Below are 14,471 nucleotides of genomic sequence, written 5' to 3'. Positions count from 1 at the left end.
GCTGTGGTGGAGACTTTGAGGGACTTTGGTACTAAAAATATCTATCTATCTATCTATCTATCTATCTATCTATCTATCTATCTATCTATCTATCTATCTATCTATCTATCTATCTATCTATCTATCTATCTATCTATCTATCTATCTATCTATCTATCTATCTATCTATCTATTTTTGGAGATGACACTTTTATTCTGAAGGGCCAGGGCCGGAAGTGTCACGGCTGCTGCTAGCTTGTGTCTATCAGTAACGTTACGTGAAGTCAAACTCACGGCTATGCGTTTACTTCAAAAGGAGTTTTCATTAGTTGAGAGACATGAAGAAGAGGTTTAACATCAACCTGGACGATTCTGCCTTCACCAAAGAAAGAGCACCGGTCGGTGTTTTTGTTTTGATTCACCTGTACAGCGGCTAGGAATTGGCTAACTTAGCTAACGGCTAGCTGGCGACAATCTGTATTTTCAGATTTAAATTTTAAATAGTTTACCAATTTAGCAGCTTAAGGTTTTGGTTAGCTCGCTGAAAATGTGTGATTGTTTTAATGATTAATTTTATAATTCTCGACGCTCAAACTGTAAATTAATGTGATTGCATTCTAGCCGAAACCCCAGTTTCAGCCCTCATCAACCAAAACTGCATGTTCGTCAAAGCCTGCTCCTGAGTCAGTGGACCACCAGCCCCTGTCCTATGCAGAATATGTCGTCCAGAGTAAAAGCCATGTGCCTGCTCCTCTTCAGAGAGAGGGTTCCTCCTCCAAACTGCTCAGGACTGACGGTGATGGAGGTACCAGTCTGAAGCGAAGCGAGTCCGAGTCTGTGCCCTCTGCCTCAGGAAGGTGTGAAATAGGGACTGAGAGTGGATTTGATGGGGTGAAGAAGAGTGAGGAGACACAGGTGGCTGGCACAGACCACACAGAGGGGAATGGTCAAAGCCTCAGCCTAGGTCCCAAACCTGTGGGGTCTGGGAGCTGCATTATTGTCAGTCCTCGACAGGTATGCATCAAAATGTATGTTCTTTAGGACTGTGGTTTTCCCTCTGTGCAGGGAATCATTAAATGTATCTTACACATCAACTCTCTGTCCCTGCTTATTTCAATTCAGGGTCACATTATCGGGCAGTTTTTTATTTTTGGTTGTCCCCATGGAGGCATCAGGCTCTTGGGTTATTTCTTGATTAGTCTGAAATAGTTTAACCACTTGTTAGTCAGCTTGCACAATGGTAGGTTTCACATCACATATATGTTTTTACTATTTCAGAGGGGAAATCCCATTCTGAAGTTTGTGAGGAGTGTCCCTTGGGAGTTTGGAGATGTTGTACCAGACTACGTCTTGGGCCAGACAACTTGTGCGCTCTTCCTCAGGTGGGTGTTTATGCCTCCAGACACTGTTAGTGTGTGTTTGTGTTTGTGTGATCACAGAGAGGTACTAGCATATGTACGTAGGGGAGTAAATGGTCTGTGCTTTGTTGCATGCATTTTTTTTCCTGTTGTGAGTGTGTTGTCACACACGGTACATTTTCTTAATGAGCACTGATGTTTGTACTTACACTTGGATGTTTTTTTTTCATATGTTCATATCTTCTCCTGTGTCTTTTGTTTTGCTTTGATGTCGGTTTTGGGCCTGGCTTAAAGTCTGAGGTATCACAATCTCAATCCAAACTATATTCATGACCGTCTGAAGCAGCTTGGACAGACTTTCACTCTCCGAGTGTTACTGGTTCAAGTAGATGTGGTAAGTAAAAAAAAAGTGTTTGATAATGAAATCATTGACCTCACCTTCTTTAACATTTACAATGAAAAAGTCTATAATTACTCCAGTAGCACACTCCAGACTCAATATACCACACCTGTAAAGTGCTGCTATTGTGAAAATCTTCTACTTTCTAAATTCTGTTTAGAACATCCTGCTACACCGATGCTCCATTTTCCTATGCTCACTTGGTGTTGTCTAAATATTTTTACTTATTCAAGAAAAACTAGGAGGCCAAGTGCTCACTCATTTTCATATGCAGTCCAGGGGAACCTTAAGTTGTTCTTGAAGATGAAAAAAACTGATCACAGAAAAGACAAAGTTCTGCAGGAGCTCTTAGAGCAAAACTTTTTTTCTAAGACTTTCCTATTTGCAACAGATCTGTAACCCCCACTTCCATTCATGAAGCTTTAGGAATTAATTAAGTTTTTGTTTGGTTGTTATCACAGAAAGATCCTCATCATGCATTGAAGGAGTTGGCTTGCATCTGCATCATGGCTGACTGCACTCTCATTTTGGCTTGGAGGTAAGACAGACTGTCAAGAAGACTGAACAGTTTGTTATTGGAGACAGACATAAGAGTGAACTGAGAAACAGTTTTAAATACATTAACTTCTTGATTTGCAAACAATCTTAGCCTTGCTAACTAAAAAGTGTGTATTCTGGACATAAAGTCACTCAGTGGGTAGTTGTTGTCTTTCATACTATTATCATCTAATTGTAACAATAACTTAAGTTGTTTTATTCTACTGTTAGGTGTCTTTTTAACATCTGTCTAGGGTTAGGGTTAGGGTTAAAACTGCCTTCTAGATCATCTCATTTCTTTTTTATGTTGATCAGTGAGCATCATGCTTGACAAAGAAACAAATAAAATCAAACAATTAACATTCCTAATACTCTCTTCATGTTGAATTGACAGTCCAGAGGAGGCAGGTCGTTACCTGGAAACATACAAGTCCTATGAGAAGAAGCCAGCAGACCTTCTGAAGGAGCAAGTTGAAAAAGACTACCTGTCAAAGGTTTTGATTGCAAACAATACTCCCAGATTCACCCTTTTATTATGAAGGATTTTAAAATCTGTTGTTATTTGGAGTTTGATAACTTTGAGGTTTTTGTGTGTGTGTGTGTGTGTGTGTGTTTTTGTGTTGTTTGGTAAGGATACAGAGCACATAAAATGAAAAGAATTGTCATACAAAGAATAGAAACTCCACAAGTTTCAAAAATGTAGACAAGATGTATCAACATCTCTGTCCAGGGTTTCTACATTACAAAAATAACACAACAAACAAAAGCAGTCCGTACCCTCCCACCCCTTATACACTAAACCCCTTGACTAAAAGAGAAGAAGAAAAGTTTTTTTTTTAATTTGGCAGATTTTAAACATTTTCAAAATTAGGAAGACATTTTAACTGAGTGTGATGCAGTCATATACCTATGTGTCAAGGTTAATGATCTGCAATCATAATATTTTCAAGTCTTATCAAACTGTTTTTAATTTCTTGAACAATGAAATGCTGATTTGATTTCTGTTTGGTTTTTAAGGTTACAGACTGTCTGACCACTGTGAAGTCTATAAACAAGACAGATGCCATTACGTTGCTGTCCACTTTCTCGGTGAGTACCCCTGAAAAAAGTAACAGTTTCAGTCCATTAGCTGCTCCCTACAGAAAAAAATTCGTCCTCAGATTGATGCGATATTACAATATAATTGGCCAATTTGAGGATGTACTCTGAATTAATTGTCTCATTCTAGTATTAGTCTGATTTAGCGATGTTTCCAGAGGTAATGGCCCAGTGCAGTCAATAAACTGAGATTATGAATTTGTGCTTTTTTTTTTTTCAGTCCGTAAAAGGAATCATCAGTGCCTCTAAAGAAGACCTGGTTCTCTGTCCAGGCCTTGGACCACAGAAAGTGAGGAAAAATACATGTTCACCATATGAATATTTAGAGAAGGTGGGTGGAATATTTGTTAAATTACTATGTCAACATTTTGTCTTTGCAGGCGAGACGACTCTATGATGTGCTCCACAAGCCTTTCTTCAAGTCAAAGACTAAAGACAGCTGAATCTACCGATGTGTGACTTGCTTCTGAAAAGACGTTGGTCAATGCATTGAACAGCATGCAAGCACACACAAGAGAGACTTAAATGCTACAAGCGCTTTTAAATGTGGTGAAGAAAGAAACATGTATACTGTTACTGCTATCAGACTGAGAATGAGCTAGTGTGAGAATTTAAGATGTGAAATCTTCAGCTGTTAGAGCTCTACACTGATTTCATGATAAGTTATGGTGTTATACTATTTGTTCATTGCTGAATTCATTTTCTGAATTTGAATTAATTTCTTAATAAATATTTTGATATTTTATACAATATAATGTGTTAGTTGTTTTTTTTTGTGCTAAAATGTTTTGCCTGTTTACAAAAACTGTCACTTTTGAGGCAAATCGAAAAATGTATCATCCAGAAAATGGAATTTATACATTGAAAGCTTTTTAATCAGTGTGTTTAGAGAGAAGACTGGGGCCATCAGTGGTGTAAAGTAACTAAGTACATCGACTCAAGTACAATTTTGAGGTCCTTTTACTTGATTATTTCCATGTCATGCCACTTTATATTTCCACTCCTCTACATTTATTTGACAGCTTTAGTTACTTTTCAGATGAAGATTTGACACAATGGATAATATAACAAGCTTTTAAAATACAACACATTGTTCAAGACTATCTAACTGTATATAAAGTAGTTCAAACTAGCTCCACCTCCAGCAGCTACAACAGTAACATGCTGCTCACACACTGATGCCTCAGTATTAATAATCTAATGATGTCATATATAATAATATATCAGTCAGAGGGACCAAACCACTACTTTTACTGCAATACTTTAACTACATTTTGCTGCCAATACTAATGTACTTTTACTTAAGTAGGATTTTTTTTCATGCAGGACTTTTATTTGTTATGGAGTATTTTTTACATTGCTGTATTGGTACTTTTACTTAAGTAAAGGATCAGAGTACTTCTTCCATCACTGGCTACCATACCTTAGATCAACACTAAACACTGGTGAGAGTCGATTGATGATCTACTGTGTTATAACTCAAGTATATGTTTGTACTTGAATGGCATATGTATGCTAATATCACATACACATTTAGGACATACACAGGAAGTGAAAATTACTTTGAAATGTACATTTACCTATCTTAAAAACAGCGATGCTGCCTTCAGGTGCTCCTGCGAGATTCCCCTTTTTCCAAGCTAGGAGGTCAGCTTGTGACAAATTTGGTGTTTTGTTTGTTTGTTTGTTTGTTTTTTAAATCAGAAAATAAGATGTGGGCAAAAATAATAAAGTGAAAACAATGAAATACATTTGCTCTGGTGGCAAAAGAAAGAGGAAAAACCAGAGATATGCACGACTTTGCTAGTTAGCTAAACGAACATATCGACGTACCGAACTTTTTATTAAGTATATTTTTTATTATTATTTTCCATTTCATCAAGCATGCTATAAGCAACATTTCATCATTCCCGACAGGCCCAAAACAAACAAGTGTACAAACAAAACAAAACAAAACAAAACAAAAAACACCAACAAAAAACAAAAACGTGCTTCAATTGTATATGATGAGTCAAAACTATGTCGTTGTCAACAGTCCATTAAATTACTGTATATAGAGAGGCTGTATATATTACAACCGAACATCTACACTTTCTGGCATTTTGCATTTTCCAAATACGAGATAAAAGCTGACCAGAAATCATAGAAAGTTTGTCCACAATTTTTGATTTCCAATGACAACTTCTCTGAGGGAAGAAAATAATCAAGGAATAAATTAAAAGCTGGAGCAGTCTTGTCTTTCCAACACAACAAAATACGAAAGTCTCGAGTAAACCGTTTACTGGACCTCTATAACCGTACCCTCTTCTCATAATCTAGATTTTTCCGACAGTACGTGAAGGCACTGTAACCGAAGCTGACGTCAAAACAGGAAGCATTTGTTAAAGCCACGCCAGTGATGTTTTTACCGCTCATTTCACAGCAGTAGACAGTTATTTTTTTGTCTTTACTTACAGACAAACCAGTTGTCTCGTGAAGACGTGTTAATCACCGGAAACAAAACAGAGACAGACATGCAGACAGAGAAAGAGGATGAGGAGGATTCATCTCCTGAAGAGTACGTTGCTCTGTGTAGTTTCACTGGAAGCGACAGTGACCAGGTTAGAGACCCACACACAGACAGACACATGGCAGAATAATAACTGTACACGAACCACCTGAAGGGTTAAAAAGTCACTGGTACTAGTTGTAACTGTGCGGCTTTTGTCCCGCAGCTGACTTTCAGCAGCGGGGACAGGCTGCTTGTGCATGCAAAGACCTCCTCAGATTGGTGGTGGGCAGAGCTGCAGGGGGTCAAAGGTTATGTCCCTGCCTGCTACCTGCAGCAGGGTGCAGCTGAAGAGGAGGAGGACGCCTCCCTGGAGGACCCATGGCAGGATGAGGAATACTTCGGCAGTTATGGGACACTGGTTAGAAATTTTAAATAAGCTACAAGTTGTACATGCTGACACTTTTAAAAGCTCTCCATCAGACTGTATGTGCAGCCAATTACCCGAAAAAACAGACTGGGAACTGAAATTATTAGAATGAGATAATCCATCTCAATGAACATTAAAGGATATATGCACAATTTCTCAAGTCTGTTTAAAAACAACAGTCAGGTGCCCAAATAAACATTGAAACATGTTTTTCTTGCCATCATCATTCCTCCTGTTCATACTGACCATTAGAAGATCCCTTCATAATCCCTTCATGCACTTACAATTTAAGTGATGGGGTGCGAAATCCGCAGGCCTCCTTCTGTTCAAAAATGTATTTAAAAGTTTATCTGAAGCTAATATGAAGCTTCAGCCGTCCAAATGAGTCAAATCATAGATATCTTTCAACATTACAGTCTTTTTAGTGCCAAAGTCTCATTTTGTTACTGTACTTCCACCGCAGTTCAACAGAGAAACGCAAAGAGGGAATCTGATGCTAAAAAGACTGTTAATGTGTCAGATATCAACTTGATATGACTACCTGCTGGAGCCTCTTATAAGCTTCAGATAAACTTTCAAATGCATTTTTGCACACAATAACTGTGTGGGCACACTGTGGACTTTTGGTCCCCATCACTTACATTGAAAGCTCATTTGAAGGAGATCTTTTAATAGTCAGTATGAACAGGAGGAATGATTACAGCGAGGAAAACCTCTTATAGTGTTCATATGGACACCTGACTGTTGTTTTAAGACAGACTTGAAAAATTGTGAACCTGTCCTTTAACACATTTTCTTTCTGTCTAAGCTAGATCATCCTTGCAGTTGCTACAAGGTTCTGTTCGTTGGTGGTGTGTTTAAGGAACCTCCAACTTAATTCCCAAACCATCAGAGAAATCAAACCCAGAGAGATACTTGCATTTAAAAAGCTGTTTTTCCACTACTGAAGTTCGAACCTTGCTCATCAGCATTTCCTTTAGGGCACCACTTGTCCAAAGAACCCCTACTGCTTTAGTATAACAAACAAAAAAAATTGAGTTGTGTTGGATTACTTCTTAAGCAAGTCTTCAAGTAGTCTTTGCAATGTGAATTTCACATCAAATTTAAAGTAGAGTTTGAAGTTAGGAAATTAAACAAAAAACCTATAGTATGCTTTGGAAAATGGTTGTTAGTTAATGTAAAGTATACACAATTTTGAGTTAATGGGCAAGAAATATGGAAGCCCACAGTCTATTTAAGACTAGATAAGTGAATCAGACATGTTGACAGAAAGAACCATATGAATAAATACAAAGTTCTTTCTTAATCATTTAATTCTGTCAAGTTTATTTGTGTGTTTTGATTTCACACAGCCATTTTTCTTTTCTTCTTTTCTTTGTCTGTCAATTAAGGCAAACAGAGCACAGCCAGTAATATGACTAGTTGTTGCTTTAGTCTGAATGAGCAATAATTTAATACTTAAAGCTTTTGGTCTCGATCAAAAAAATGCTAAACGGTCCATAAACAATCAGTTGAAACAGTAAAATCATGACATGTCACATGTAATGATATACTACTGCAGCAACTATCATCACTAATTTTATTTGATTTTTTGTATGATACAGAGACTTCACTTGGAGATGTTGTCAGACAAGAGCCGCACTGAGGCGTACCGACAGGTTGTTCTCAGCAACAGTGCTTCTCTGAGGAGTAAGGTGGTGATGGACCTCGGCTGTGGGACTGGCATCATAAGCCTGTTCTGTGCTCAGCTGGCACAACCCTCAGTGGTAATGCCAACAGTATGGCGCAGACTCTCTCTCACACACACACACAGGGCGCTTATGTTATGACGTCCACAAAATGAAATAATTCTTCTTTCTATTCCGTCCAAGTTAAATTTGAGGAATGGATTGAAATCATCTGTTGGCTTATTGAAGTTTGTGCATTGATTTCTGCAGGAACTGAACTGGATCTTTCTATTCCTGCATCTACCATATGAGCACATAAGCTCACACAAAAATAGTGTGTTTTATTGTAAGCTTGGAATTATGCAGTTCTGGCACGATATTCTCCTGAAATATTGAGCATCGACAATTTTGTCATCCCATCTAGCAAAAGAGTAAGATAATTCCTATTTTTGTAATGTTTAATCCCCAAATATGTTTAAAATCTCACCACATAAACACAGAGTAGCGCTCTAATGTCATGAAAATGTGCAGAACTCCTAAAAAATTCCAAGCTTGTGGTAAATCTCCAGATAAAATAGATTGAAAATATGTCAAGTTAAGGTCACTGAACCTCTGTGTAACATTCAGGAATAGTTTACTCATAGTTGTGCTGTATGTTGCACATTACCGTGCCTCTACTCCCATCTGCTGGACAAGGAGTATTGCCACAAGATGTAGCGTATACAGAGTGAAAGTTCCTCTGTGGTATTGTAGGTGTATGCTGTGGAGGCGAGCTCCATGGCAGAGTACACCAGACAGCTGGTGAAGCAGAACGGATGTGAGGAAGTGGTCACGGTGCTGCAGGGGCGAGCTGAGGAGATCGAGCTGCCTGAGCAGGTGGACGTCCTGGTGTCTGAGTGGATGGGTAACTGCCTGCTGGTAATAAACACTCTGCCAATACTGTTTTTACCACTACTTTTTATAATAATAATAAGTTATTGTGTGTTTAGATTTCTTTCTCGGGACTATTCAGGTTTGAATATACCACGTCATGTTTCTGTCTCCTTTCCCTCTGGTCTAGTTTGAGTTCATGGTGGAGTCGGTCCTGCTGGCCAGGGACCGCTGGCTGAGGGAAGGTGGTGTGATGTGGCCTTCCTCTGCAGCCCTCACCCTGGTGCCCTGTCAGGCTGACAGCTATTTTGCAGAGAAAATGGCCTTCTGGGAGCGGCCCTATGGCCTTGACTTCACCCCTCTTCAGTAAGGACCATTAGTCAGCCACACTCAGTGCACTTTGTCCTGTCTCACTCTTAGGTTTTTGTAGTGATTTTCTACAACTGACAAGGTCACAATATTGAGAATAATTTTTATTCGAGATTGTAGAGAGATTCAAATCAGATGTTTCTATGATCAATATCACATTGACTGTAAGCACCAAAAATGCACATCACAGTCACAATTTCAGAAAAGTTCCTGCACACTGTAAGGTCTTTGATGTGTAGCATCAAAAACTCCTAACTTGAGAAAGAAAACCAAAGAATCCCACACACCATCCATCACTTGAACTCACTTTAATAACCAGACGTTTTGGTCCTTAGACCTTCATCAGACAGAATTCATACAAACAAAAAACAGCCACAAAAGTGCCTCATTTTTTGAGAATAAACTTTGTAACTAATGGCTCCTCGAGCCATAAACACTTAATTCCGTGTCAAACACTGATGATCTGTTGACAAATTAATATACTATGTGCTTTTTTTCATACCATGTAAAATCACATACATACTTCTTTATTTTTTTTAGCAAACATCCCTTATTATTTTGTGCTGTGTAATTATAATTGTGTTTAGAATAGATCCAGTATGATTGATCCGTCAGTACCTCAGGCAGCAGCCAATTAGCATCTATGAATTATTGTAAGTTGCTATAGGCTGCCCTGAAGCATAAAAATGGTGACTCAATTAAATGTTGTCCACAATTGCTAACTGCTATTCAACAAACATTTAAAGGTCATTCTTGTCCTTGGAAATAGTAGATTGACAAAAAAAAAATCTCATCTCTGGGTTTAGTTGCTAGCTTTTTCTGAAGTTTTCAAACAAATCTCATGATCTTCATCAGCAAAGGGTTTTTTGCTCAGTTGTTTGTTCAAGTTGTTTAAATTCTAAAAACACAGGATGGGCTAGTGATTATATGGTATCTCTAAGTCCCTGGGCTCATCGACATCATTTCCTTTATATGGTCAATCATGGGGTTAACAGAAACCTAAGGAAAACAGGAAATAAGTACATATAAGGTTAGTAGTTGAACAAGCGGGCAAAAGGTCACAAAAAGGAAGGCGGTGCAGCTGTGGGGAAGTCTTCCCTCCATAGTAAAGATAAAGAAGGGAAGACAGCACATATACAGGAGAGATAGAAATGTGAGGAGGAACAACAGTGGTGACATGAACACAAAAAAATCCCTGACTGAAACATATTTAGCATGCTACATTTTATTATATAGAGCACATTGTTTATTAAAGTAATCTATATTTAAGTTGCCAATTGTGGCTGTTAGTAACAATTGTGAGTAAATGCATGAATACAGTTGAAACTTAACATATGCAGGTTCATAATTATATTCTTTATTAATATTTCTAATCTATTATAAACTACATTTCATATCATATAGTTAAAATTACGCCAGCATACACCCATAAGAAACTTATTGTTAACATCTATTGCTTAGTTGTCTCATGTGTGCTTATGATCTATTTGCTCTTCTCCCTCTTGTTGTATTACATATAATCTGTGGTAGCAAACTAGTTTCCTCACAGTGTTGTATTACATTTCATCTCTGCAGGCCTTTGGCACAGCAGGAGTTCTTCACCAAGCCCAAGTTCAGCCACCTCATTGAGCCCGACGACTGCCTCTCCACCCCCAGTGATGTCATCAGCCTGGACATGTACACTCTGCAAGTCAAAGATCTGGAGGTGCTGTGTGTGTGTGTGTGTGTGTGTTTCAGTATTAAAAAAAGTACTCCATCCTATAAAAGTTGTGTTCTGTGGCTAATGAAATGCAGTTTCATTTCTCAGGAAATTACGGGTCAGTTTCAGTTTTGCGTGACGAAATCTGGCTTTTTCCATGGATTCACCGCCTGGTTCACTGTTTACTTTGAGAGCTTGGGAACAGGGGGTTCAACAGTGGAGCTGAACACCGGACCTAACTCTGAGTAAATCTTTTTCCAACACTTATTCACGCTGTTGTGCAGTTATAACATGAGGAAGGCTGGTTTATTCACTAACAGTAGTGCTCCCGGGCCCATGCAGCATTTTTTAAACAGCCGACACATTGGTTAACACAGTGATTGGTTAACAGACAAACATTTTGGACTTTATGACCAATATCTGAGTACATCTCTGTGTGTTACAGGCTACAAACACTGCAATACTCTTAAATATGAGTATCTCAAAGAGCCTGAAACTACAATGCACATCAGTATTAAGAAGGCCCTTTTCTCTTTTCAGGCCGACACACTGGAAGCAGACTCTGTTCATGCTGGACAGGCCAGTCAGTGTGTACTCTGGAGACACTATCAGCGGAAGCGTTCTCCTGTGCAGGAACCCCGTCTGGAGGCGCCACATGACTGTTACCCTGCACTGGAAGATTAACAGCAGCACAGAGGAAACTGATAACTGCCAGGCAAACATCCATTATTCACTTTACACTCCCTTCACCAGAGTGATTCTTTGACTATATCTCTTAAACTGGTGGTAGATTGTTTTTTTTATTATTTTATATGGCATAGTGGGGTACATTTTATTCATGCAATGTGATTTTGTTACATACTGTATAACCCATTAGCTTCCCAAGAGTCCTAACATGACTTTAGAGTCTTAATTCAGAGTTGTTCACTTGTTTTTTTCCCCTCTGTGTCCATAGGTTGGGACAAAGAGTTTCCCCATGTGGAGGTGACGACTTATAACCATCTCCGTCAGCAGTGGATGTCCACAGAAAACAAGTCAAATACATCATCTCTTGAGTGTAGGGTCAGTGAGGTATCAGCTGTAAGCTGCTGCTGGCCTGGAATGAAATGTGACTTTCATATAATGAATGTAGCAGTCAAAGGAGCCTCATCTGGCTGGACATGTAGTCGTACTATTGTGAGCCTGAAACTACAGGCCCAGGTGATACAGCGCACCATGAACTGTGTCAAGAGGAAGTTAAAAGAAGTTGTTATGTGCTCATGAATGAACTGTGGAGCAACACTAACCTGGACTTAAAAAGAGGCTTTATAGACAGCCTCCTTTATCGTCATTTGTTAACCAAATGAAACAACAAATTGTTTCTGAAAGATATTTGTTGTCTCAATGTGCAACAAAAGAAATGGTAAACACTATGTTTTTATGCCCATTTTACTCGCTGTGCATAGTGTTCTACAATACACATTTCATTTACATTGTCATTTGTACAAGTGCTACACATGCCAGTAGTCTTGTCTGGATATAAGAAAACAACAGATCCAACTGTAACTAAGAATGGTTAGAGATATTACATGGTTTTATATATATTCAAAGATTGGAGTGAACAAATGTTACTTACAAATGTTAATTCACCTTATGACCTAAAATATCCATTAAAAAACACAACTGGAGTGATTACAAATATAATTAATTGTTCACAATAAAATTAATTATTCTAAATAAAATAACTACAATTAGTAAACTCATGTCGACATACTGTGAATCATATGAACTTATTTTGGGAGTTATTAAACAACAAATTGTTCTCTATCCCTGTCTGGTTTACGACTGATGGTATATTTTTCATTTGCTCTGTTGGTAACAGGTGAGACTTTGTTTGAAAGCCAGTTTCACTGACATGTCATGACATAACTGCCCAACTGCATTTGTTATCAAGCGCTGTGGCAGAACCTCTTTTTTTTTTAATGTAAAGACCATTTTTGTCTCATGGATGCACCCTTGTCGATCATGGCTCCGTTTTGCTCTTGGCTTTCGCTCTGGAGCGCGTGTTGACCTCTGAGGATAAAGGTTGGGGGGGTAAGGAGGACTCAGGAGAAGCAGGTCTGGACAGCGGGACGAACAGAGGAGGTTTAACCACTTTGTCCTTAACTTGCTTGCCTTTATCCTTTTTCTGCCTCAAGTGTTTATCACAGTGGTTTACAAACGTATCCAGCTTGACAAAGGTCTTGTTGCACACTTTGCAGTGATAAGGTCGCTGTCCCTTGTTGAGGTGTATGTGCAGCCTGATGTATGACGACCGTACGAAGGTGCGGCAGCAGACGCCACACTTAAGATCCTCCGGGCTACTTTGTGTCGTCTGGGTCTGGTTGAGCGCTGGTGCGGATGCTGACTTTTCCTTCCCAGAGGATTCCTTGTGAGAGAGCAGAAGCGACAAAGAGCGAAAACCCTCACCGCACTGCTCACACTTGTACGGCCGCTCCCCTGTGTGTAGGCGAACATGTGCCAGGAGCCCTGCCTTCTGGGTGAACGACTTGTCGCAGTAGGTGCACTTGAAGGGCTTCTCGCCGGTGTGAAGCCGACGGTGAGTCTTCAGATGCGATGCCCGGCCGAAGGTCTTACCACAGTCTGGACATTTAAACGGCCTGTCCCCGCTGTGGATTGTCTTGTGCGCCACCAGGTGGGAGGACTGATGGAAGTACTTTCCGCAGGTGCTACATCTGAACTTCCTCTCCTTGTTGTGGGAGGCCAGGTGAAGGCTCAGGTGAGCTGAGGAGATGAAGGTTTTGGGGCACAGGGAGCAGCTGTGAGGGTCGAGACGGATGCGCCGGTGTGGCCGTCGACCATTGGGGAGGCTGCTGCCTGCCTGGCAGGATAGACATTTGGAAGGACTGTCTGTTTTGTGCACACGCTGCTGTTTAGGAGGTGTTGAAGTGTTGGATGAATCAGGGTCAGAGTCAGGCTGTGGTAGGCTGCATCCACAGTCTGAGCAGCGCCCAGTCTGCTGGCCTTTATCACTGGTTTTATCCAGCATGGTGCCATCTACAACCATAATGGGAGAGGAGGAGCTTTGTGACACATCATGGGGACACCTAAAAGCGAGACACACAGTGTTTGTTACACATTCATACATACACGTGTCCTCCTCTGCTTATTAGCCTACAAGCTAGTCACCCTTTTCTTTCAGTTCCTCTTTATGATGCCTTCCTGTGTGACAGTGCACGATATATCAACGCTCATCTGATTGCTTGGGTGGAAGAAATGGCCAAACCGGCAGGCCACAGCCGACATGCAAAACACATCACACGCTAACACAGCAGTCTTTCAGCAGCACTGGGCCGCAATGAACCTTAAAGCAACGAGGTCATTCGAGGATGCAAGCAAACGTTTACATACCGTGTTCATGGTTTGACAGATAACGGGTTAAACGTGTTATATCTTGCAAGCATCGTATCACATCACAACGGATTCATTGTTGGATCGCGTTTCATTTCCTGCAAGAAGCTGCCGTCGGGCGTTTGCTGATAAAAAAAAGAGGCTGCAGCAGCATCTAGCGAGCGGCGGAGTAACTGTTTTATAATC

The 14,471-nt window shown here is 39.8% G+C and overlaps 3 protein-coding genes across 4 annotated transcripts in view; 2 read left to right on the top strand and 1 right to left on the bottom strand.

Moving 5' to 3' along the window:
• The first annotated feature begins 178 nt into the window (after window positions 1-178).
• On the top strand, window positions 179-4,122 carry ercc1 (excision repair cross-complementation group 1). The gene is made up of 9 exons (XM_044365792.1): window positions 179-377; window positions 601-993; window positions 1,258-1,361; window positions 1,632-1,731; window positions 2,199-2,275; window positions 2,669-2,768; window positions 3,292-3,363; window positions 3,593-3,661; window positions 3,753-4,122. The coding sequence occupies exons 1-9, from the start codon at window positions 318-320 to the stop codon at window positions 3,813-3,815; spliced, it is 1,038 nt and encodes a 345-aa protein (XP_044221727.1). The 5' UTR covers window positions 179-317; the 3' UTR covers window positions 3,816-4,122.
• Window positions 4,123-5,717: 1,595 nt separating this feature from the next.
• Window positions 5,718-12,855, top strand: prmt2 (protein arginine methyltransferase 2). Its single transcript, XM_044365678.1, has 9 exons — window positions 5,718-5,972; window positions 6,087-6,281; window positions 7,895-8,056; window positions 8,711-8,875; window positions 9,018-9,193; window positions 10,772-10,901; window positions 11,004-11,140; window positions 11,436-11,610; window positions 11,851-12,855. The coding sequence occupies exons 1-9, from the start codon at window positions 5,886-5,888 to the stop codon at window positions 11,881-11,883; spliced, it is 1,260 nt and encodes a 419-aa protein (XP_044221613.1). The 5' UTR covers window positions 5,718-5,885; the 3' UTR covers window positions 11,884-12,855.
• LOC122992092 (zinc finger protein 774) overlaps window positions 12,308-14,471 on the bottom strand; it is a 28,238-nt gene continuing 26,074 nt past the window's right edge. The window contains exons 1-2 of one of the 2 annotated variants that reach the window (XM_044365680.1): window positions 14,286-14,449; window positions 12,308-13,981 (exon numbers count right to left, since the gene is read on the bottom strand). In XM_044365680.1, coding sequence (XP_044221615.1) covers window positions 12,898-13,941 — 1,044 coding nt within the window. In that variant the 5' untranslated portion in view covers window positions 13,942-13,981; window positions 14,286-14,449 and the 3' untranslated portion in view covers window positions 12,308-12,897. Of the gene's footprint in view, window positions 13,982-14,285; window positions 14,450-14,471 lie in introns of those variants that run through there. The other variant, XM_044365681.1, reaches the window with a different exon arrangement.

Source organism: Thunnus albacares, chromosome 11, assembly GCF_914725855.1.
Source record: "Thunnus albacares chromosome 11, fThuAlb1.1, whole genome shotgun sequence".
In the NCBI taxonomy this organism is placed as follows: domain Eukaryota; kingdom Metazoa; phylum Chordata; class Actinopteri; order Scombriformes; family Scombridae; genus Thunnus; species Thunnus albacares.
The sequence above is the reverse complement of the archived record's forward strand: the minus strand, read 5'-3'. Positions and strand labels throughout refer to the sequence as shown.